The sequence below is a fragment of the Vombatus ursinus genome, unplaced genomic scaffold (assembly GCF_900497805.2).
Source record: "Vombatus ursinus unplaced genomic scaffold, bare-nosed wombat genome assembly UNPS02014833.1, whole genome shotgun sequence".
Lineage (NCBI taxonomy): Eukaryota > Metazoa > Chordata > Mammalia > Diprotodontia > Vombatidae > Vombatus > Vombatus ursinus.
Window position 1 is genome coordinate 6,392,977 of NW_020954611.1, and position 25,664 is coordinate 6,418,640.

A 25,664-nucleotide genomic window follows, 5' to 3' on the forward strand; every position below is an offset into this window, starting at 1 on the left:
TAACATGTTGCTATCTTGCTTTTGTTCTTTTGTCGGTCCCTTCTGTCCCCTCCTTTAGAATGTTACTTTGGATTTCTTTTCATAAACCTTCCCGTGAAGCTCAGCTTAGGTATTACATCCTCTGTGAAGCCTGAAGCCTGCCTTAAATCCACTTTGCATAGTCTCTACTCCCACCAGCTATTCTCTCTTTTCTGAAATTTTCCTAGAGCACTTTGTCTGGATCTTATCTTTGGATTTGTGTACATCTTGCCATTCTGGAAAAATGAAAATTCCTTAAGGAAAGAGAATCAGTTATCTTTTTTATGCCCAGTGTCTATCATGGTACCTGGCACATAGTAGGTGCTGTCAAAATCCTGAATTGATTTTTCTTTTCTTTTTCGATGGGGAATGAGTAGGGAGAAATGTATGGGAGAATATGATTTTCAAGTGTGGGTTAGGTTACCAAAAAAATCTCTTTGTTCTAATGTAGTTGGGTTTATTCTTGCAGAATGGAATCTATTTCAGATGGAGCATTGGTTCAAAGACCATCCTATCTTGTTAGTGCTGAACCAGTTGAAAGGCCTACAGGAATAGATGTTGATGACATTAAGCTTGACCTGTCCCATGAATTTTCCTTGGTTGCATCTAGCTCTGAGGTAAGTCTGGTAGAAACATCAGCATGTTGATCAATATGCTGATTCAGCTGGAAAGTTTTTATTTATTAATACGTAAGCCACTTGTTGATACTAGATAGCTATTCTATAACTAGTGAGCTGGTTCTATTCTATTTCTATTTGTATTTATACATAGTTAGATGATATTAAGGAGATTCCCTCATTCAAATTCATTCTAAGTTTGTTACTCAAATATTATTCTAAACTTCTTTGGAGGAATTTGAAGAGAGATTTAAAGATTAAAACTATATAGTATTTGAAAAAGCTCTTTTGGTCATATAAACAGGTTCATTTCTACTTCCTGGGCTATCTATGATGTTTGATAGGATTTCCAATGTTTTTTTGTTAGAAAACCTTTTATTTCCCTGGGGAGATTTTACTATTGACAGTACAGTCCCTTGGCTGGGGTGGTCACACTAATACCTCCTTAGCTTTCCATTCCTGTTTCAGATTCCAGTTGAATGAAGAGGAGGCCTGTGATCAGTTAGGATTTTTGTAGTTGATCCTAAGCTGGTGATTTTGGATTCCTCATTTTATATCTTTCATCATCTTAAGGGGAACAGGATCTTTAAACAGTGGCTGGTGATAATGCTTCTTTAAGGTACAGATGCAGGGCTGATTTCTCTCTGTAGGTAGAGGTAGGCTACAAGAGCCTTTGGAGTTGTAAGAATCAAAAAACTTGAGGCTTGTTGGTAAAGCACGCTTTAACTTCTCAGAAATGAAGGTGACAAAACACATGAAACTGCATACTCTTTGCCTATTAGGTTGACCCCCAAACCTGGATGTATACACCTTTCCTTACCTGGACGCAGTAAATATTTGAACGTCACAGATCCTGTTTGGGAAAGTTCCCCTTGTTATTTATGGTGGGACACAAAGGATCTCTTGAAGCCCAGTACTAAATATCTTCTAGTCTCTCTGTTCAGGTTTTTAGCCTACTTATTAATATGTTGTTGCCAAGTTAGTAACATATGAAGAGTAAAGGATGAGAACAATTCAAAACCAGCAAAGGCTAGGCAAATGGGCAAACCATATCTAACACTTCATTTCTTGTCTTGTATAGCACAGAGTCTTATTCTGTATATCTTGCTAACTCAACATAAAATTTTATTTAGTTTGTAAGAAAGCTTAAATATGCAATTATACCAATATTGTGTGATAGAATTTGTGATTTTATCGGTGTGGATGCTCCCTCCAGCAAAGCAGATTACAGTATCTACTGTGGATTAATAGACTGTGTTTTAAAAGAGTTGCTATGTGTGTATAACCTATATCTGATTGCTTACCATCCCAAGGAGGGGGGAGGGTAGGGAGGGAAAGCAGGATAGAATTTGGAACTCAGAACTTTAGGAAAAAAAAACAAATGTTAACAAATTGTTTTAACATGTAATTGGGGGAAAATATATTAAAAAAAAAGAGTTGCTGTGTCTCCAAATACATCATACTGTGGCCACCTGGGTGATAATACGCTTCTCTAAACTTAGCTAGGCAGGTCCACTGCTGACAGATATTTGGTCCATTGCTGTTGCAATTCTGAGTCCTTTCTCTTTGGTAGGATCTGCCAGAGCTTGCGTTTCCCTGGCATAGCTTTTAGGGTCCCAGGGTCATGTCCATGCTGTAGTGAGGCATAAGTGTAAGACTTTCATGGAGGGAAGAGGTGAGATAAAAATTATCCAAGGGGTCCATTAATTAGATACTATTGCCAATCATCGAATCAAGATGCGGAGATAAGTATCTGCAGATTTTTTTTTTATGCTCAGAGCACAGGCTCCTCTGTATGAAAAGTCAGAGTGCCCACAGTATCAGCTTCCACAGCCTTATATAAAATGTGAATGCATAAGCAGCATAAAAATGGAATTTTACAGAAAGCAGGAGGGAAAGATAAGGGCATATATGTCTGGAAACAAGTGACAGAATGGGGAAGATAAGAATACCTGCCAGTTGATAAAACAGGAGCTGTGGCTTTTTTTTCCAGCCTTGATTTTGTAGGTATGACCTTTGAGCTTGCAGGAACAATGTCTGCAAACTTAAAATAGAGACTAGGGCAATGTCCTTTTATCATAGTAGTAACAAGAAGTCTGAGCCAGAAATTCACTTGTCACAGTTTTAGATTTATTTTGTTATACCACCAGTCATCAAAATGCTTTTTTCTTTGGTATCTCTCTAAGTTTCTCTTCTGGCCTCAGGATACAATAAATGCTCTAAGAAATTCCTTGCAAAGCCTTAAATGTATTTTTTAGTCTAACATCAACAAGTATTTATCAGACACCTATTATACTAGTGAGGTGGTAACAGATAGATGGTTTCTAACAATAGAACTATAAACCAAGATGTGTTAAAAGAACCATTTCCTAATATATTAAAAAAAATCTTATAATTGTATTAATTTACTAATTTAAGTGGATCTATTGAAAAAAAAATTTAAGCGCTAATGTTTCAGCTCAAGGTCTCTAATTATTTGGAGACTGGGCCCATGATGGACGATATTGCCTAAGGAACAACCTAGCCAACTTTAGAGATAATCATTGTCTATAGGGTCCTGAATGTTTTGGCTACACAATTCATGAAGACTTTACCAAGTTACACAGGCAGGCATTGGAATCAATGTCAGTAGAAGGAGCATTCACCTGACAAAATCATACACCTTCAAATATTGAAGGTGAGGGTAATGTAATTATTTTTAAAAATTCCTTATTTAATCTACTTTGTTTCCCTTTTAAGGAAAGTGCATTACAGTCCAAGGACCATGTACAAGTTTGCCTTAGGATAAGGCCTTTCACACCATCAGAAAAAGAAAATGACTCCCAGGTTTGTAAATGTTTTTGACACTTTTAAACTTCAATAGAAGGGCAGAAAATATCACTAACTTTTTTTTGTTTTTGCTGTGCTAGGGCTGCGTATATGTTCAAGATTCAAATACTATTCTACTAAAAGATCCCCAGAGTCTAGCTGGTCGGTTGAGTGAAAAGTGCTGCGGGCAGATGGCACAGAAATTCAGTTTTTCCAAGGTAAGTACAGTTGTAGTAAAGAACAATAATTCTCATAGGGTATATACTGAGATGATGAGCTTTGTCTGAATAACAATAGACAGAGCTTTGCTGAAAGTAATGACTAATTAGAAACAGACTGAATACATTTATCCCTGCTGAATTTCATTTTATTAGATTCAACTCGATGCCCTAGCCTACTAACCTTTTTGGATCCTGACTCTCATTCATTGTTAGCTATCATTCCCACTTTTGTGTCTGCAGAAGTGATGAGCATGCTATCCATCCCTTTATCCAAGTCATTGCTAAAAATGTTAAATAGCACTGGACCAAGTACCCAAATCTCTGGGGCACTACTTTAGACCTGCCTCCAAATTTATACTGAACCATTACCAATGGTTACTAGTTCTTTGAGTAGAGCTATTTAACCAACCCTGAATTCATCTAATTTTATTCACATTCATAATTTCTTGACACATTAGTGTTACATTCCATTTATATACTACAATTTGTTTAACCATTTCCCAGTCGATGGCCATCTATTTTGTTTTTGTTTCTTTGCTACTACTGAAAGTGCTGCTATAAACATTTGGGGATTCGTGGAGCCTTTCTTTTTATCTTTGATTTCCTTGTAGTTTATGTCTAACAAAGGGTATAGATATTTTAGTCACTTTCTTAGAATAATTCCAAATTGCTTTTCAGAATAGTTGGACCAATTCAGAGCTCCACCTGTAGGGCATTAGTTTGCCTGACTCTTCACAACCCCTCCAATACTGGCAAAGACAAGAATTGTCAATTTACTGGGTGTGAGGGGATTTTCATTCCTCTTATTATTAGTGATTTGGAGCAGTTTTTCGTATGGTCGTTGATGACTTGCAGTTTGTCGTATGGTCGTTGATGACTTGCAGTTTGTCTTTTGAGAATTGTTTATTCAGATCCTTTGACTACTTACATACCTGATAATGGCTTTTAGTTTTACCCATATGTGTTTATTCCCAGAACTGGAATCCAGGCTTTATGATTTAAGTCTCTTTCTGCTACATATTTCAACACTTGAAAGGTCTGTTACTTATTTGGTATGAGTACTCTTCTAATACAAAGTGCAACCTCTCTAAGTTAGCAGATGGTCTTTGAAAAATTTATGGCCAAGTAATTCATTACTCTGCAGCCACCATGGTAAAGAGCCTCTCTGAACATTGGATGAACATTGGTGATCATTGGAGAGCAAACTTGGGGTCTGTACTTGGTCCCCTTCTGGCTTGATATGACCTGGTAGAGCTTATGCTCTGCTAGAATAGCCTTTGAGAACCTAGGGCAGGGGTGGGGAACCTTCGGCCTCGAGGCTACATGTGGCCTAGGTCCTTGGGTGTGGCCTTTTGACTGAGTCCAAGTTTTACAGAACAAATCTTTTTATGAAGGGGACTTGTTCTAAGGATCTGATCTAGGGTTCCCCCATGCCATGATGAGCCATGAGATCAGGACTTTGGTTGGAGGCAGTCTTTTTGTAATACCATAATAAAACAATTATGCAGAGCGGAGTGTTATAAATGCCTCAGAAGGGGGGCAAACGGAGTCAAAGGAGTTCAAGGGATGGAACAATGATACCTGGTAGGTGTCAGACAGCTTCATGCATGTGGCATTCAGTTGAGATAGGTAGGATTTCAGCAGTTGGGAGAGGGGCAGAGGACAAGAGGAAAAGAAAGTCATTTCAAGAAAAAGAAATGTTTGAGCAAAGGTATAGCAAGGCGAAAGCAGAGTGGTTTTAGAAAAATACTTGGACACAGTCTTTCATTTGTGAAATAACAGAATTGAGGATATGTTCTGTGACTGCCAAGTTAGTGATACAACTTTGTGATTTCTAACTGACTTATATAAAGTTATCTTGGAAATGATCCTTTAGGTATTTGGTCCTGAAACTACACAGAAAGAGTTCTTTGAAGGGAGTATTATGCAACTAGTGAAAGACTTCTTGAGGGGAGAAAATCGTCTGATTTTTACTTACGGTGTAACCAACTCTGGCAAAACATATACATTTCAAGGTAAAGATGAAACTCTTAAAATTTTTTCCTCATGTGGTAAAAGTAGCAATATAATCCTTAAGTTTTCATAGCATACTCATTAGCTATGTCCCAATTAACTAATAGAAATGTTTCTCATTTTATCACATAAAAATTATTTTACACTGAGAAATAACATTCACATAGTCTTTTTCTTACTATTTATTTCCCTTAAATTTGATAATACTATGAGGTTAGGTATTACAGATATTAACCCCATTTTACAGATGAGGAAATTGATGCTCAGAGGGGTTGTTAGGTGGCCTTTCGATTGTCTCAGCTACTAAGGATTAACTTTGAATATAGGAACTTACTGAGGTTATGTCCAAGATTATTTTTTAGTATCATATTTTTAGTATCATATCTTTTAATTGAAACCAGTATCTTTAGGTACAAAGGAACAGCCTGATAAAAATCAGAAGATACAAAAATCACAAAAAGTCACCTACAAGTTGAGATTAGTAAAAAAAAAAAAGAAAATTAAGAATCAGGCCAGGGAAAACTTGAACTTTACATTTTATTTTAATCTCATATTTTGTGAATATGTATCTTAATATTTGGGTGTAACAGGTCTTGAGTGAGAACAGTAGTAAATTTGGTGTCAAGGACTTTGAGTAGTTGTAATGACTGAGAGTCTCTGGTATCCCCTTCCCACATCTAACCCATTTTATTCTTATTGATGCCTGCCTGCCTTGTATTAAAGAAGGAGTATTTAAGACACTGGGAAAGGCTTCTGACATCCCTTCCTCCCACTCCCTGCCAGTAATAACTTCAAATAATTTTTCATTAAATTGTGTTCTCAGGTACAGAAGAAAATACTGGTATTTTGCCTAGGACAATGAACATGTTGTTTCATACTATTCAAGATAAACTGTATCAAAAGATGGACCTAAAACCACATAGATGTAGAGATTACGTACGGTTATCTTCTGATCAAATGAAAGAAGAAGTTGCTATTAAAAATGCCTTGCTTCGGCAAATTAAAGAGGTATGACATAATTTAAACACGTAAAACGTATATACCGTATGACCTCTAGAAATGCCTTAGTTTTAATTCAAATATCTTAGTTTTAATTCTATTCCTTATGCTTATTAAAATAGAGAATGGTATACCTAAGTGTATGAAGCAAAGAATAAGAACACAGATAACTCATGCTAAATTGTATACCTTCTCAGACCTCAAGATGTTTTAAGTGGTTTAAAATCTTTTTCTAAAATTGTGGGGGACAGGTTTCTTTTGAAGGTGGTAGTCAAGTTCACCAGTCTTTTAGGGTTTGTCAATGAGGTGAGAAAGGGAGCTGTCCTGCTTAGTGCTGTTCAGAGACTAATATGCAATTCAAGGAAGAATTGAGTCTTTTACTAATTTTGAGAGAATTAATTTTGATGAAAACTCTATTCCTTGCCTTCCTTGTAAGTTTCAGGGTCTTTTCCTGTTTTCCCATGAGACACAAAAGGCCTTGTATTCCTAGAATCCCTACTCAGGAGGCATTTTGCCAAGCTACTACTAGTTTTTTGTGAGTAAAGTAATACTATCATAAGAGTGTTCACTTCTACCCTGATTGAGACCTTCCTATGAAGGGAACTTTTATCATTAATTGCAAGGGAAAAAAAGGTTTTCTACCTTTTCTATTCTACCAGGATATTCTATTCGGCATAGGAAAGGGGCTATGAAAGAGTGGCTAACTGGGTTGGTTACTTTGTTTACTCACTGTTGGAAAAACTCCCCATATGTGGTGTTTTTATCTTTTCTAAACCTTAATGTTTGCTTTTATTTTTAGGTTGCTATTCAAAATGGCAGTTGTGACACCTCGTATGGTAAGGTTTCCTTCCTTACCTCCCTTTCTTTTCAACATATTGATCCCACTGACATATGCAGATTTTATAGGCTTTTAAAAACACAGGTCTAAATCTAATCTATGTTAATGACATAGTAACCTGTATTTGGTAACTAAAATTCATCTGTTTTGAAATGTCAAAGTTCATAGAGAATTTATCTCCAGATAAATTATATCCAGATAGAATTTTATTCTCCACCAATTTCACTGTTATTGGAGAAAACTTTCTCATGGTTATATAACATCGGTGCTTAATAAATATTTGTCAGTTTGAATTAATGATGGAATTGGAGTTAGGGCTAGTGAAAATGCAGTTTTGTAACCTGTAGATTCTTGCTCATTGTTCAAAGATGTTTTAGAAGTGATGTTTTATTGTTCATTAGTATTTCTACAGTGGAAGAGAAATGGGAAGAAGAAATAGGAAAATAATTTTTAAAAATAACCCATTGTACTTTTTTTGGCTTAGTGCTTATTTAGATAATTTTATTTTCTTTTTTTGGACAGGAAGTTGGAACTCTGTGAACATCTCAGATTTTGAGGACTCCAAAGATTTTGAACAACCTAGTTTGAATGTGGAAAATACAGTGAAATTTTCAATCTGGGTTTCTTTTTTTGAGATTTACAATGAATTTATTTATGATTTATTTGTTCCCGTATCAAGTGACAAGTTTCAAAAGAGAAAGATGCTGCGTCTTTCTCAAGATATCAAAGGCTGCTCGTTTATAAAAGGTAAATAGATAATAAATATGGAAGAAGGTCCCTACTACCCAAGCCTTTGGACATTAAACAACATAAAATGAAATTATACTCACTTATTCTTTAATAAACTTTTGTCACAGAAATTGGCTTAATCTTTGTTGTACATTGATAAGGAAGAGCCCAAGTCTGAGTTATGAAGGATCAATCCTTTTTTTTTTTTTTAAATTTTCACATTAGTCATGTTGTAAAGACTGGGAGGAACCACAAGAAAAAAGAAACAAAACAAAACCACAGAAGAAAAAAAGAGATCAAATAGTATGCTTTGGTCTGCATTCAGACTCCATAGTTCTTTCTCTGGATGTGGATAGCATTTTCCATCATGAGTGTTTTGGAGTTGTCTTAGATCCTTGCATTGCTGAGAAAAGTCAAGTCTATCAAAGTTAGTCATTGCACAATGTGGTTATTACTGTGTACAATGTTCTTCTAGTTCTACTCACTTCATTCAGCATCAGTTCATAAAAGTCTTTCTAGGTTTTTCTGAAATCTGCCTGCTCATCATTTCTTATAGCACAATCCTGTTCTGTTACATTCATATACCACAACTTGTTCAGCCATTCCCCATTTGGTGGGCATCTCCTTAATTTCCAATTCTTGGCCACCACAAAAAAGAGCCGCTATAAATGTTTTTATACATGTGGGTCCTTTTCCCATTTTTCTGATCTCTTCGGGATACAGGCCTAGAAGTGCTATTGCTGGGTCAAAGGGTATTCACATTTTTATAGCCCTTTGGGCACAGTTCCAAATTGCTTTCCACAGTGGTTGGATCAGTTCACAATTTCACCAACAATGCATTAGTGTTCCAATTTTCCCACATCTTCTCCAACATTTATCATTTTCCTGTTTTGTCATGTTAGCCAATCTGATAGATGTGTACCTCAGAGTTGTTTTGATTTGCATTTCTCTAACCAATAGTAATTTAGAGCATTTTTTCATATGATTAGACATAGCTTTAATTTCTTCATCTGAAAACTGCCTGTTCATATCCTTTGAGGGTCAGTCCTTGTTCCATAGTCGTCAATTTATAGGTGTTGTAAATACCTGCATGACCTTGCCCAGACTGGTTAAAAATCATAAATTTTATCATGGCTCGTTTTATTTTTTAAAACATTGACCTACTTTCTCCTGCTTCTGTTCTTTAAGATCTCCAATGGATTCAAGTTTCTGATTCCAAGGAGGCATACAGACTTCTCAAACTAGGCCTGAAGCACCAGAGCTTTGCTTCTACAAAACTCAACAGTGCATCTAGCAGAAGGCAAGTGAAGAAACAAAAAGAGTGGAGCTATAATCTACCTGGGATAATCAAACAGTCTCTTGAAAACAAAACTTTTCCTTCCTTTTTGAGGACCCAAATAGGCATGAGGCTGCTTTTGATGCCATGTTTTCAGCAGTACTGCTGAAAACTACTCCTCATCCATCTGTTGGAAGAAATAGAGAAATTGGGGCTGGAAGTAGAGGTTTGAGTCTTCTGCGTAGAGATGATAGCTGAAATCTTTAAAACTATGTTTTAAATTAAAGTATTTTGCAACCAGATGTGAGATTTTAGGGTAAAATCTGTCACTACAAATGTAATGACAATCATTGTTTAATCTTTGTTATAGTCACAGCATATTCACCATCAGAACATTACAGATAGAGGATTCTGAAGTGCCCCGGGTAACAGGAGTCAGTGAGTAAGTAAGCATTCTCTTAAATTTAACTGCTTTAAAAGGATATCCCAAGGCTGCTCTCTCAACTAACTCCCCTCTTCTTCCTCCCCTCCATTTTGCTCAGACTATCACTGTGTGATCTGGCTGGTTCAGAGCGAAGTATGAAGACTCAAAATGAAGGTGAAAGATTAAGAGAGACTGGAAACATTAACACTTCTTTGCTTACTCTGGGAAAATGTATTAATGCTCTAAGGAACAGCCAGAAGTCAAAGTAAGTGTCACTAAAAATAGATATGACACTTAGACATAACTTTGTTGTGCTAAATACAAGATTCTCAGTGGAGGATTTAAAGGTAAATATGGGCAACAATGAATTCCAAAGCATGAAGGGACTGTGATCTGAGACAGTGGAGGGAGTACCCACATTGGTGAAATTATAAGCAGTCTATTGAAGTGTGAAGTACTAAGACTTTGTCCATATAATTCTCAGAAGGGTTTTATGTAATTTCTCTCCCTCATCTTCAGTTTTATTATAAGAAAATAATATAGTAATAAATAATATATAAATAAATATATACCATAAAATAAATAATAAATGTCTATTGCTGTCTTTTTAAAAATAGGTTTTTATTGATATTGTCTCTTTGTTTTATCACCACAGTTGTACCAAATATTCCTCCTCCCTGCCTGCCCCCCCCAAGTCATCCTATATGACCAATAGTATTTTTTTTTTAAGAGACACAAGCAAATCAATTCAACTAGTTGATATATGGAAAAAGTCTGAAAACATGCAATGTGTAGCACCTGTGGACTTCTCACCTCCACAGAGGACTAGGTTGGGGGTGTCTTCATATCTGTTTATTCCAATCTTGCTTGATATCTATAATTTTGTTATATTTACTTTTGATTTTTTTGATGTATAGTTGTTCTTTTCATTTACTATTGATATCTTTTGTTTCTACACCACTTAAATTTCCTGGTCTCCCTCCCCTCCCTACTCCCAGAAAGCCTTTTCATATAGCAAAAGACATTTTGAGAAGAAAAAAAGTGGAAGAAGAGTAAAAAACAAGCAAAACTGGTCAATACATTGAAAATCTGATATTTCACATCTTTGTACCCCCTTGTCCCTTCCATTCTGCAGAGGAGTTGGACGTTGGAGGGACATGTTTTCTTCTATCTCTTCTTTGAGAACAAGCTTGTTCTTTGTACTTTTTAAATATTTTTTTGATTGTTTTGTGGTTTTTCTCCCATTTACATTGTTGTAGTCATTGACTCTGCTTCCTTTACACAACTGTTCACATAAGTCTTTTTGTGCTTCTCTGTGATTCATCACATTTGTTGTTTCTCATAGCACAGTAATATTCCATTACATTCAGGTACAACAGGTTCTTTATCCATCCTTCAATCGATGGACTTCTGCTTTGTGTCTAGTTTTTTTGCTCCCACAAAAGTGCTGCTGCTTTTTTACTGTTTTCTAATTTCTTTTTTTAAATTTGCTTCCTACACAGTGATTTGTGGAATGTGGTTAGTGTTGAGAAATATTGGATAAAAGGCATTCTAGAAGTATAGTATTACTGTAAATACTGACTTAGTAAGTAGAGAATATTATTCAAATCATTTACAGAAATGTAGCTCTTTAAGGTTTGCAGAATGCTTTATATCATTACCTCATTTAATTCTCACAGTAACCCTGTCAGATGGTTTCTATTTTTATCCTCATTTTTATGGATGAAGAAACTGGGGCTGGAGGGTGTTAGCTGACTTGACCCAGAGTCCAGAATCAAACAGCTAGTAGGTGTCCGAGGTGGCACTGCAGCTCAGGCCTCCTTGACTCATGGTCACTTTACTATACTGCGGGATACTTCTTAGCTGCAGGCATTTTGAGATAATAAACTTCTGATGTTATCTGTTCAGAATCTGTAAAATAGCTTCTCTCTCACTAATGTAGTTTGCTTGTTTAGTTAGATCCAACATTGTTCAAGATCAGTTAGCATTTTAGGCTGAGTAATTAGCCAACACGTACCATCGAGGTACATCAAATACTTATGACACAGAATGCTAGTAAACTGAGCCCATTTAAAATTTCCAAATGTTGTTTCCTTTATGGCAACAGTGATATTTTGCATAGATTTCTTGTATGATTTTTTTTTTAGGCCAAACCTCACCCTCAAAAACCTACAAAAAGACTATTTTGATGGATACTGTTAATAGAAGGCAGTTGCCACTTGAGAGATTGTTGTCCAAATAGGCATTATCTTATGCCTATAGCTGCTGAGTTATTCATTCCTGTATATTCAAAGCAACTGACTTTGAAATCTATTTAAACACATACTCACTTTAAAAATTTTTCTTTTTTAGGTTGCAACAGCATGTGCCCTTCCGAGAAAGTAAACTTACCCATTATTTTCAAAGCTTTTTTAATGGCAAAGGGAAAATATACATGATAGTCAACATTAGCCAGTGTTGTTCTGCCTATGATGAAACATTCAACGTGTTGAAGTTCTCAGCTGTTGCACAAAAAGTAAATATATTTTAACCATCATAGTTGCTTATATTATTTTCTCACTCATTTTTGCCATTAGGGTATTTTGAATACTTTTTCTTTGAAAATGTAATAGCAAGTAAAAACGTTAATTTTGAAAGATTTATTTGAAATTTAAACTTTAAATGGTTGTCTAAAGGGAATATAAGTACTGAACACACCTCATTCTGGTGCTAAATGAATTTTTAATATGTACTAATGGAAACATTAATGCCAATTATCTGCATTGCAACTATATCCCTGAGATTAGTTGATTCTCTTGTCTGTCTTAATGACCATTGGGCTTGAGGGGCTGGATGGGGGATAGGGAAAATCTTGCTGGTACAATCAGGACTTTGGTATTGACCCATCAGGATAGGTTATCTGAGTGTTCCTTCTTTACTCGTGATTTCTCTTAGTAGCTTGAATAATCAAGTTGATTAAATATGAAAATGCTAAAAATCTCTTTTAAGCATTTTTGGGATCTGTTAAAAATCTGAGTTGTTAGTTGATTTATCTAGATCCTTCATTTTAAAAAAAAAAACACTGGATATTTTAACAGGTTTTCGTTCCAGACGCTTTAAATTTTTCTCAAGAGAAACCATTTGGCCAGACTAAATCTTCCAGAGATACATCATTCATTGCTAATAATGCAGACACTAAAATGTTAGAAATGAAGAGAACCACCATTGAATGGGAGAGGAGTCTGGAAGATTTGATAGAAGATGAAGATTTGGTAGAGAATCCTGATGAAGCTCAAGATGACCAGATGGTAGAACTAGACGTGACATCGGAAGAAGAAAAAGCTGTCAGCAAAGAGGAGTATGCAGTATGTATTATGACAGGCTGGCCGTGTCCTATTGTTATTCGAGGACTTTAAGATCTGCTAGTCTTCAATAATCCCTCAGAATTCTTTTTTCACATTTATGTGTGCCTCTTTGATTTAAACAAAGGTGAGCCAGGAGCAGGGAGCCACCAGACTGCCTAAGGAGAGGCAAACTGGCCTAGGTCGGAAATGGAGCAGATCAAAACTTCCACACAGCTAATAAGTGAGATTGAGCTCATGGGTGGCTGCTGCACTTCCAACTTAGGCAAAATTGGGTGGCCTAGAGTCCATCCCTTCCATCCTCCCCCTCCCCCCAAACTGGTAATGCTGTCTGTATTTGAGCAGCATTAATCTTACTGTTTAGAAGAAGTATATCTATAAGTGGGTGGGTTTCCCCAAAGGTACTCTTGCTTTAAAAAAAATAAAAATTTATGGATATGATAAATATAAGATTGTACAAAGAAAAATTCACACTGTGCATTGTTTTCTAAAGAAATGAATGTTTTGTCTTGGAATGATCTATGGGCTCTTATAAAAATTTTAGAAACTACTGTCCCTGATAGAAGACTTGAAGAACAAACTGATAAATGAAAAGAAGGAAAAGTTAACTTTGGAATTAAAAATTCGTGATGAAGTTACCCAAGAATTTACTCAATATTTGTCTCAACGGGAAGCTGATTTTAAGTAAGTTTAAAAAAATTTAGAGTTTAATTCAATCCAACAAACATTTATTAAATCCCTTGTCTATGTCAAGCACTATTAGGTGCTATGTATATAAGAAAAACAAAACTGTCTTTGCCTTTAAGGAGCTTACATTCTAGTGTGGGGGCAAATAACATGTACATAGATATTTATGTGCCAAAAAAATATAAAGTAATGTTGTAGGAAGTGCTGATAGAATCAGGAGCAGCTTTTCGTAGGAGCTAGGAATTTGACTGACCCTTGAATGTAGTTAGGAATTCCAAGAAGCAAGGATGAGGAGGGAGAACATTCTAGGCATGTTGGGGCACTGGGGCATTTGAGATGTGATGAAGTTACTTGGAAACATTTAGTAGTCTAGTCTTGCTAGGATTCAGAGTGTATGAGGAAAAGTAATGTAAAATCAGTGTGGAAAGATAGATTGGTGACCCATTATGAAGGACTTGACATGCTGTACAAAGGAGTGTATATTTTATCTGTAAGCAGAGGATCTTAACCTTTTTTTTGGTGTCATATACCCATTTGGTAGTCTGACAAAAACTCCGGATCCTTTCTTCAAACAATGATTTTAAAAAACAATTAGAGTTTAGTGAAAATAAACATGTAATTGTTTTCCACCCAAGTTACTAGACACTTGATAATCTATTCATGAACCCTTTGGTAGACTGCAGGTTAAGAACCCTTGCCCTAGAGGCAATAAGGACTCCCAGTGTTTCATGAGTTAGGGTGGGATAGTAAGACCTGTACTTCAAGACTATCATTTTGGCAACTATGGGGAATGGGTTGGGGAGAAGACTTTTTCAGTAGTTCTTGTGAGAGATTATGAGGTTTTAAATTAGTGTGGTGGCCAAATGAGTGGAGAAAAGCAGTAGATGTGAGAAGTGTGGAGGCTTGATTGACAAAGTTTAGTGTTAGGGATGACTCTCAGGTTGTGATTTTGGATGGCTGCATTTGGTGGTTCCCTTGATAGGAATGGAGAAATTAGGAGAGAAGGTGGGTTTTGGGGAAAAGGTAATGTTATATTTTGGACATTTTGAGTTCAAAGTGCCTATGGGACAGCCTGGTGGAGTTCAGACATTTAGAGATGTAAGACTTGAGCTCAGGAGAAGGATGGTGGCCAGATATTATGGGTTTGGTAGTCATTCTACAGGTAGTCATTCATGGTTGAATCCATGGGAGCTGATATGGAGAGAGACCTCAGTGAAGAGCTCTGGGGAAATGCCCATAAATAAGGGATGGGAGGGGGTTGCAGACCTGCAAAGATGTCTGAGAAGGATCAGGTAGACAGGTAAGGTGAGGGAGCACTGTTAAAACAGACCACAGGGGAGACCATCAATTGTGTTTTTGTTGTGTATTTTTCCAATGGTTATTAATATAGTATTGTCCCTTTTTGTAAGAGAAATTGACTTAGTCTTAATATCCCTGTGGAGAGTTTAGGAAAGACCTCTGATTTTTCTGGCCTAGTCTTTCTTGACATGCCCCCTCCTCCTACCTCATACTCTCTACCTCTTTTCTGAAACCCCATTACTCAATCTATGGAATTTTTTTTTTGCTGGAAGTTTTAGCTTCTTCAGTTAATTGACACTTAACCTTACAGATGGACACCTAAATGAGACCACACCCCTCCTTAGAAAAGATCTGGTTCTCTTCCACAGCCTCACTGTGTGGGACAATCCAAATGTGCCCACATTGAATGGAAAGAAGGTCAAGAGCCTGATATAACCTGGGCTGTGGATCCAGAGGGAACTATTTACACTATCATAAATTTTTGCATCTTGCATGGCCTTAAGGTTATCTTTGTTGTTGTTTAGTCATTGCAATTGTGTCCAACTCTTACTGACCCACTTTCTTGGCAAAGATACTGGAGTGGTTTTCTGTTTCGTTCTCCAGCTCATTTTGTAGATGAGGAACTAAAGCAAACAGGGTTAAGTGACTTGCCCAGGGTCACATAGTAAGTGTCTGAGACCAAAACTGAACACGGGTCTTCCAGACTTCAGCACTCTATCCACTTCGCCAGCTAGCTACCCAATTATGTCCTTGTTTTTTAGGTGACAGTGACTAATGTATTCGTATACCACTCACCCCTCCTCCATTCTCTGTGTCCCCGGGTATTTCAAATTATGCTACAAGACCATTTTCCTAGGGAGAGCGAAATCCATCAAATCAAGGCCTTTTGCTTTTTCATTGGTTGGTTTTCTTAATAAATGGGAAATCTGAGTCCCACAGAGCTGCTGCAACACGCTGGGACAACTTGGGATTATTTCATTACCTTTTTATTTTTATCTTTTTGGTAACATTCTGAAACATTGGAAAAGAAATACCTTCTTTCCAAAGGTGAACTTGTTTTGTTGCTCAAGTAGGATTTATTTGCTTTATGAAGGGAATCCCTTCTTCAGGAACGTGAAATGTTAGAAGAAAATTCTGAACATCGGATGGCAATTTTTAAGGATTTGGTGGCTGACTTTGAAACTTCACGTGAGGAGCCAATGGATGAAACTTGTACCTTGAAAGTTGAATCCAAGGTATGTATGTGTTTTTAATTTAAAGAAATTATGAGGTGGGGCTTCTGGTATTAGGGGCTGCATCATTTGACACAAATTTTAATATACTTTTAAAAGCCCTTATTTTATCTGGATATTTATTAAGCACATCATAGTCAAGGATATGTAAATGTATGACTAAACCTGATGAAGCTTGGCTCCACAATCTGAAACAAGTTAGATGTATAAAGGATTTAGAGCCTTAAATTTGTCTATTTTGCCCCTGAATTTTGATTTCGTGGTTTCCAATTTATTCCCTATTTGAGTCTTGTCCCTGAACCATTACTACTGTTTACTTGTGAATAGCCAGTTTGACTGAAGATGAAACATGACTCAGCTGTAAGAAAGTCCATTCTTACCATGTCTGAGGATTCATCCCTTCCTTACTATTTTCTTTTTTTAGATGACTTCTAGTTACTGCTCTTATAGCCCAGTGTAGGGAAGGAAACTTCTTGCCCCTACTTAGTTTTGTGACTGTGTCAAGGCTTTGAGGGAAGGGATATGCTATCCAGAACGTATAATCAATTTTCACATAGGGACCTAAATGCCATTTATTACTATTCCTATGGGAAACTGTATTATAAGTTTTAAGCAATTGTTTTGGTAAAAAACGTTTTACCTCTCCAGTCTTATAGATTCATTTTGCCTATGTATCATTTTCTTGCTTAAGACATTGGTAAAAGGAAAAAAGTCCTTCCAACCTGAAGTGAATTTCTTTTTATAAAAATAGCAACATGTTTAATGAAATAGAAGATTTGCAAGAGATCATTGCCTCTGTAAACACAGAGCACACTTTCCCATAAATGTGTATGTGTATATATAATCGCCTGGAGTGGTAGCGTGCATAGGGATCACAGAAATATAACAACTGTGGAGAGACGTGTCATATTTCCAGACCTGTAGGGTGATGTCTTCTGTTACCACACTGCTTTCAGTTGGTCTCTTCCTGGCTGAGCATGGCATCTCTGATGGCCAAGTTTCTCTCTGGGCCTGCTCCTCGCTGGGGATGGTGGTATGTCTGTTAGACATTCCTGCCATTTGCTAGAGGTATGGTGGCAAGAACTAGACTAATGCCTCTGTCATCAAACCACCATACCCAGCTATCAAAAGCCAGAAAGGGCCACCTCCCTAAGATTGTCTGGGCTGTTGATCAAAGCCTCCCATTACATATAACTTTTACCTTGTGGTTAGTGACTCTTAAATCTCCTTAAAGAGCTTATCTGGTCTAGCTGTTAATGAATTTGAGCCTGAGAAGTTTGTCTAAGGAGACAAGATCAGTTTTCTCCACCTACCTAGCAATATCCTCATCTTTATTTTATATATACCTGTCAACAACAAGGCCTAATTCTTTTGATGCTGCAAAGCCTAATTGCTTTGGTGCTGAAAAGCCTCAATTTCTCCACATTTTGCCTCAAGTTAGAGTATGCTGTCCCAGCAGATTACCTAGATTTGCATGAACATCTTTGAACAAATATCAGCATAATAAGTCGACATATAACATCCAGCAACAAAATACATTTTAAAGACAAGTACCTAATGTATAGCATGTATGCTTGAACTTTATTTAACTAGTATTAACGCATGTGATTAATATATTACATAATTTGTAATTCAGTAGCACTCATAGCAATTTGGCATATATTGAACTAAGTGTACAATTCTCAAATATGAAACATGAAACATGACAGTTCCACGTATGTGGATCACAGGTGGGAACACAGAACATGCTCCTTAGCAGTAGTATATGTATACCATGGCTTAATAGTCTGTATTAACTGATGCTTAATACAGCAGTACATAGCAAATACCTAAGTCATATGCAACATATAGCAGATGTACAGAGTCCACATGTTATCTGCTTTGTGATAATTGGCATTGTTTGACAGCATAAGTTTAACACTTCCATTTCTCCTAAACCACCGTGTTGTGAGTTTGGCACTTGACCTAACAGGCCTGGTGCTGTTTTTTGGAGTTTATGGATTGGTCGGGTTGCCTATCAGTAGTCTCGGACTGTGGTCTCAATCTGAGCTTGTAGCTGGCTTAGGCTGTTACTATCTCTATGCTTTATGAGGGCCCTAAAAATTTCCTAAAGTTGTAAAAATTTTTGTTTGTTGTCTTTAAAATCTGGCTAAAAGAATATGGACTATTTTTGTAACACTGTAAGAGTGAAAGCCACTATTAACATTAGTTCTGTGGTTTTTGCTATTTTTAGGAATCAGATAATCTTGTAGGAATTGAAGACGTTGTTGATTCCCTTCAAGATGATGTCACTGATATTAAGAAACAGGCTGAAATTGCTCACTTATTCATTGCATCTCTTGCTGACCCCCAGGAAGCTATTGCTTGTTTAGAGCTAAAGTATAATCAAGTAACAGCTGAATTAGCTAAAATCCAAGAAGAATATGCTAAAGTCCAGCAAGAATTAGTCAAAACCCAAGAAGAATTAAGGAGAGAAAATAGTAAGTACTTTCTTTTTTAAACACAGTCTAGGCTTATATAGAAGTATTTGTAATATGTCAATACTAAACAAAATGTACTTAATTTCATAATTATGGAGAAAGTTCTTTAATGTAGTTACTAGATTTCATAATATATCATATTTTTTTAAAAAAAATCTTTGAGTATTAAAAACAAAATCAAAAAATCCATATGCAGTGAAAAAGCCAAACCCATGAGTGGCTTTTGCTTATTTCAAGGCCTGAACTTAGAATAATGATTCTTTAAAAATATTTGGATCACCTTTACAAAGAAATTAAGAAACATAAGTTTTCCCTCTTTTTATTCCATAAATGTACTTATAGCTCGGTGTTCCCCTTTTAAGATACAGTCTACTCTGGACTTGTAACTGAGTCCTAATGTTCACGTGATATTTAAGGGAATAGCTGCACTATTGTAGATCTTTCTAGATCCTTTAAACAATGTCAAATCAAGTCAATAAGTATTTATTAAGTGCCTACTACGTGCCAAGCACTGTGCTAAGCACTGACAATACAAAGGCAAAAGACAGCACCTGCTCTCCAAAAATTTACAGTCTAATGGGGGGCAGTGGTAGGGAGAGACAATATGCAAACAGCTCTGTACCAGTGATAAAGAGGGGGTGATAAACTGAGAAAAGGCATTTGAATGAAGGGGAATCAGGAAAGGCTTCTTGTAAGAGGTGAGATTTTAGTGGTTACTTGAACAAAGCCAGAAAGTGAAGATGAAGAAGGGGGGAATTCTAAATATGGGGGATACTGGCAGAGTATCTAATAGCAAGGGAGCCAGTGTCACTGGTCATAAAGCTTGGAGATGGGGGAGGTAAGGTATAAGAAGAATGGAAAGATATAAAGGTCTTTAAATGCTAAATCACATTTTATATTTGATGGAGGATAGAAAATATATTTGAAATAGTATTTATTACATATATATGTTCATATATTTATATTTATTAAATAAAAATATGTTTACATTTGAAATGGAAGTGATAGGGAACCCCTGGCATTAAGGTACAGATATTTCCTTGTTTTTTTTTTTTTAATGAAAAAATCTTTCTTTTTCCTCTTATCTTCCCCATTGGAAAAAGAAAAAAGAAAAAACAAAAACAAAAACCTTGTAACAAATATGCATAGTCAGGCAAAACAAATTGCCTAATTGGCAACTTGTTCTAAAATATATGTTTCACTTTGCACACTGATGGAGTCCATCGTTTCTTTGTTAGGAAGTGTGGAGTAGCATGCTTCCCTTATTAGGCCTCTGAAATAGTGGTTGGTCATTGTGCTGATCAGTTCTTCTTAAGTCTTTCAAAGTCGTTTTTCTTTACATTGTTGCTATTGTATAATTCATTCTCTTGGCTCTGCTCACTTTACTTTGCATAAATTCATGTTTTCCCAGCTTTCTCTGAAACTTCCGTTCATCTTTTTTTACAGTACAGTATTATTTCTTACATTCATACTACATTTTTCAGCCTAATTTGTTCAGACATTTTGCCACCAATGAAAGAGCTACTACAAATATTTTTGTATATATGTCTCCTGTTTCCTATTTCCTGGATCTCTTGGGGGTTGTAGGTATAGTATGGGGTAAAGTGTCATTGGGTCAAAGGGTATCCACAGTTCAGTAACTTGTTGGACATAGTTCCAAATTGTTTTCCAGGATGAATGTGAATGGCTAGACCAGTTCACAGTTCCACCAACAGTATCTTAATGTTCCTGTTTTCCCAAGGTCATTCCAACATTTATCATTTTTTTTGGCCCATGTTCCTAATCTGATGGGCACAGTATTTGATTTCAAGGACTGTGTAAACATGCTATATTATGTTACTATGGAAGCAAGATGGATGTATTTATAGCTGTAATAGGTATGTCTGCTTTATGAAATATTCCACAAAAGTACTTGACCACAGGTTTTACTTGGCTTCCTTTCACTTCCAAAAGTTAGTTACCTTGGTAGGAAAGTACAATCAATGCTTATTATTTAATTGATACTAATCATTATTTATCTGGAGCAAGTGGTCATTAGCAAGGCTATCTAGTCCTCAACTGCCTGTTTTGTCTCATGGCTGCCCTTCTACATCCCGATATGGCAAAGTTGAGAGGTACTTCTAAATGTTTACATTACTATGCCTGTCACCACTAGTACTTGCCTTTGGAGAAATCTACAATTAGGTAACAATTAAGGTGTATTGAATACCATCTATTTGTTTTCAAGGCTACGTAAAGTTAATGTCTGCTTTTCTGTGTTCTATTTTCTCAGAATCAGAAATGTGCACGACTGATTACAAGATGTCTGCTCATGAGCTTGAAAATGCTAATAAGGTGATGCCTTAGAATGTTATGTGATACCATTATTAGTGTTTTAAAAGTGCTTCTCCAGGTTGTTCGTTCAGTTTCCTTTATGGCTTTGTTAGTATAGTAGACCAAGTGAGTCAGGCGATTCTATTGGCCTTATTTTCCTGCCTTGTAAAGTATCAAATATTTTGATACCTGCAGATTAAAACATACACACACAAGATATAAATGTTTTGGTGTCAGTGTTAAGTTGTTGAACATTATAGATCATAGATTGTTGCTAAGTTCTCTTAGCAATGGACCTAGATTTGAGAGGATTTTCTTTTAAGAAGCTGTTTTAGAAACAAATCTATTATCTTGACATCTGTAATTATATCTATACTCTAAAAATATCTTTCTTCTTTCCAAAAGAAAATAGTTGCACAGGATCAGAGAATTCAAGAGTTAATGGATATCATTGATCAAAAAGAAGATTCTATCAACAAATTACAGAATTTGGTGTCACATATGGAAGATACATTTAAAGGCTGTGTAAGATTCTAACTGTGCTGGTTTATAAATGAATTTCATTTCCCAATTTATAAGACAAATCAGAATTTTTAAAAGAAGTTGATATTCTTCTTCTAAGTAAAATTGGTGTACTGTGGCTTATGTTACTTGGTAAACTTTTAAAATTTAGATAAAATTGCTTGTAATTTCATGTCCTACATAAAAATCCTTTTGAAATGTTGACTCTAGATCATTTAACAGTTCAGTTAGTCATTATTTTCTCTTCTGGCTTATTATGGACATGTTTTGCTTATGTTAACATGCTCCTTACTTGGGACAGATAGATTTTTCTGCCTTTCAAGTATAAATGGATAATGGTGTGCTTTAACCTCTAGCAGATTGGATGAGGACACAGGAATCCTTAGAACATAAGCTCCCATAGATTTGAATGGGATTACATGTAAAAGAGGGAGGAGGACATGCAGCCCTATTAAACTTTGTCTGTAAATATTTACAAAATTCAGTTAAATTTAATTGTTTTCAATTAGCAGTTTATGTTGATAATAAGAGTATATTTTCATGTTATTGTATATAGTGACCTTTAAGTTGATTTTTAAGATTGTTGTTTTTCCTTAAGTTGGGATTGATTCATATGCTAGGTATAATGGTAGCTGTCCCCTCCCACTCGTCACCCCATTCAGGAGTATTTTATCATTTGTACAAGGAGTACAAATACAAGTACAAGGATTGTTTAGTTCTTGCTGTGTCTGACTGTTGCATGTTAATGCTACCCTTAACAAGTCACAGTTATCACCTAATTGAACCTTAGATCAGAATGAATTTAGGAATGGCAAAGGGAGAAGTACAGGGGCTAAGAAAGTACTACTTTTCTAATGTACCCACATTCTCAGTAGAATACTTAATTTGGGACAGGGAGGACTTGGGCTTCATTGGCACTTTGATGTTCTTCTATACCAGGCCCTTTTTGGAGACAGCATGGTGTAATAGAAAGAGTGTTGAATTTGTCATCAAAGGAGCTGGTTTCAAGTCCCAGCTCTGCTGCTTACCAAATCACTTTGACATTTCTCAACCTCAAGTTTCCTCATCTGTAAAATAAGGGGATTAGGCTCTGATCTCTAAGGTTCCCTTTCAATTCAAAATTTGTAATTCTATGACTTTTTAGCATGTACATTTTCTGTATAGCTTTTGAACCAGGATAAAATGCATCCTAGTTTATAAGAAAATAAATATCTAAACATTAAAAGCTTTGACACATTCCTACCAGGTGACCCTGGGCAAAGTGCTAACCTTTCAGTGCCCCAGGCAACTCTAAAACTAAATATCCTAGCATTTGCTCATCTTCGTTGGGGAGGGGTGGGGGAGTGGGGTAGGAGCTGCTTCCCTTATCAGTGAAATTAAAAGTCTTGCCTCAAACAAGAAATACTTCCAAGTTGTTAAGGAAGTATGGTACTAATTTTAATTAGGGGATTTAGTCTTCCTAAGTTGGTGTTGTAAAGTTGCACAAGAACCTTTATAATTTTTAATAATTTTGTATGTATGTAGGATAGAAAGAAATATTGAAGCCTGCTTTCACTGGTAATTAGGAAAATATAATCCAACTTTGCCTGAATTAACAGCTTTTAGTGGCAAAAACTTAAAGTTCCAGCAGATGGGGATATTGTAATAGAAAAGAGTATTTAGTAAGTAAAACATGTCTTGCCCTTAACTGCCTGTTCTTTCTGAAGTGGAGGATTGTTTCCTTTTAAAAGCAAAAAAAGAGGAGCTACCCAGGGTTTCCCAATAATATTTCCTAGTTTGTTTCCAAGTTATTTCCTAAGTCATATTTTTGATTCTTCTCTGATTTCCTCCAGTGAGTTCCCAATTTAAAGGCTGGTGTTCTGGCTACTATACCACAGTCTCTCATTGAAATACAAATATTAGTGCAAAAATGGATGAAGAGTGTGTGAAATCAAGCAACAGTCACTTTGTTGGTTACAAATTTGAAATTTTTTATGTCGTATCATTAGACAGTAAGAATTTGGGCTGTATTTGTGAGGCACCTTATAGTGGTTAGAGTGCAGTTCTTAGAATCAGGAGTTGCTGCCTCAGACATTTAATAGCTTTGTGATCTTGGGAAAGTTATTTATCTCCATTTTACAGATAAGGAAACTGATGCTATATAAGATTAGTAATATTTGTACTACTTAATCACAGGGCTGTTGTGAGGAAAGCAATTTGTAAACTTAATTTGTGCTATATACATGTGAGTTGTTTATAAGTTTTTTTTAATGTTGGTTGCCTGAAAAGTAATTTGAACTTATTTTGTTCTAGGATGAGACATTGTTTACTATTAAAAACGAAATATCAAAGTTGAACAGTAATGAAAGAGTTGAGGATATTCAGACTGAGAAGGACAAGGAGAATAGAACCTCCTCGGGAAGAAAACGATCATTTGATGACAGTCCACTCCAACAGGAAGAGCTGCCCATAAAGAAAGGTACCACTTCTTCAACTGCCAACTGGGCCTACTTCAGAAAACTAACTCCTGTACCAGAACTAAACAGGAGGATTGCAAACAGGAATAAATTTGCTCCTCTAAGGAAAACACTTGGATTGAAAACTAAATGCCAGTCGATTCTACTCTGAGATGATTGGCAATTTTTTTTTTTAAAGTCAGGACTGCACTTTAAAACTGTTTTCTAAGCGTTGTAATAAATGTCTATTTAGATTTTATGCTTTTTCCTCTTTGCTGCTTTTGCATGCTTATTAATTCTTTAGTTTCTGTGTTCATGGCTCTTGATTAAACTCAATAATTCTCTCTCTTTTTCTCTCCTCCCCTGTAATTGTCATTATGTCCAAAACATTGCAACACTTCTTTCTATGAAATGCTCATTCTCTTCCCTCTTCGAGCTTGCATGCCACTGTTCTTTGTGCAAAATATTGAAGGACAAGACAATTCTGTCAAGTTTCCTGTCTCAAATGCACTATGTAGTTATTGTGTTCCCCGCTAGGTTGCTGAGAATGATGGAATATCCATTTAGTGCTACATCTCCAGTACAAAAGGAATAAACATTGTTTCAGTTTAAAATGCAGGAGAGATCAGTCAGGATTTAGAAGCATGAACTGAGCTGGAAAAACCTTGGAGATCATTTGATAGTTAAAGAAACTGAAGCCTAGAGAGGATGTGATTTACACAATTCTCAGCTAGACAGAAACAGCCAAGATTTAAATTCCGATTGCCTGACTTTGAATTCAGTATTCTTTCCAGATATAAAGTCTAACTCTTCCCATCATCCTTCTAATTCTACCTTTTTATGAGAGGCTCTTTCACATTACTGCTTAAAGATATTCAGCTTTTCAACAATAACTTTCCAAAGTTTTGTATAATATATATCATGATTAAGGTTTTACTTTTATCTATGTTCCCCTTTTAAGGTGAAGGAAGGGAAAAAAATTTGCTTTTAAATATATTGTTAAATTGTTTAAATAACTCCTTAATTTTTCCTCTCATCCTCCCTTTCCCCACAAAAGCCTATAAGGTACTCCGTTATCTATATGGAGGCTATGGGAACAGATTGAAATGTTTGGTAATATATGATTTTTCTGTTGCTGAAAAATATAAATAAAACTTTGTAAAAGTTCTGTAGGTAGCTACTGCCACATGGATTACACTGCTTAGGTCTGAGATACAGTTTTTTTAGGTGAAGCAGCAATGTAACAAATATACTCATTATCTTAAAAACCAGCACATGTATTTATAAATTTCTCCTTTTTACTCATAAGTAACAGAATACCTCAGTGCAAAGATTAAAAGAAATAGAAACTCAGAATAAGTTAAGTACCTCTGTCACTGCTTACCTGTTATAAACTTTTCTTACTAATTTTT

The 25,664-nt window shown here is 35.9% G+C and overlaps 1 protein-coding gene across 4 annotated transcripts in view; it reads left to right on the forward strand.

Moving 5' to 3' along the window:
• Positions 1-25,664, forward strand: part of KIF20B (kinesin family member 20B) — a 99,175-nt gene that overhangs the window by 10,522 nt on the left and 62,989 nt on the right. For 3 of the 4 annotated variants that reach the window (XM_027839876.1, XM_027839878.1, XM_027839875.1), the window contains exons 2-19: positions 488-635; positions 3,375-3,461; positions 3,545-3,661; positions 5,541-5,679; positions 6,501-6,685; positions 7,476-7,512; positions 8,037-8,261; positions 9,432-9,543; positions 9,890-9,961; positions 10,062-10,208; positions 12,296-12,458; positions 13,021-13,287; positions 13,829-13,968; positions 16,364-16,505; positions 18,736-18,982; positions 21,255-21,316; positions 21,701-21,820; positions 24,110-24,275. In XM_027839876.1, coding sequence (XP_027695677.1) covers positions 489-635; positions 3,375-3,461; positions 3,545-3,661; positions 5,541-5,679; positions 6,501-6,685; positions 7,476-7,512; positions 8,037-8,261; positions 9,432-9,543; positions 9,890-9,961; positions 10,062-10,208; positions 12,296-12,458; positions 13,021-13,287; positions 13,829-13,968; positions 16,364-16,505; positions 18,736-18,982; positions 21,255-21,316; positions 21,701-21,820; positions 24,110-24,275 — 2,575 coding nt within the window. In that variant the 5' untranslated portion in view covers position 488. The remainder of the gene's footprint in view (positions 1-487; positions 636-3,374; positions 3,462-3,544; positions 3,662-5,540; positions 5,680-6,500; positions 6,686-7,475; positions 7,513-8,036; positions 8,262-9,431; positions 9,544-9,889; positions 9,962-10,061; positions 10,209-12,295; positions 12,459-13,020; positions 13,288-13,828; positions 13,969-16,363; positions 16,506-18,735; positions 18,983-21,254; positions 21,317-21,700; positions 21,821-24,109; positions 24,276-25,664) is intronic. The other variant, XM_027839877.1, reaches the window with a different exon arrangement.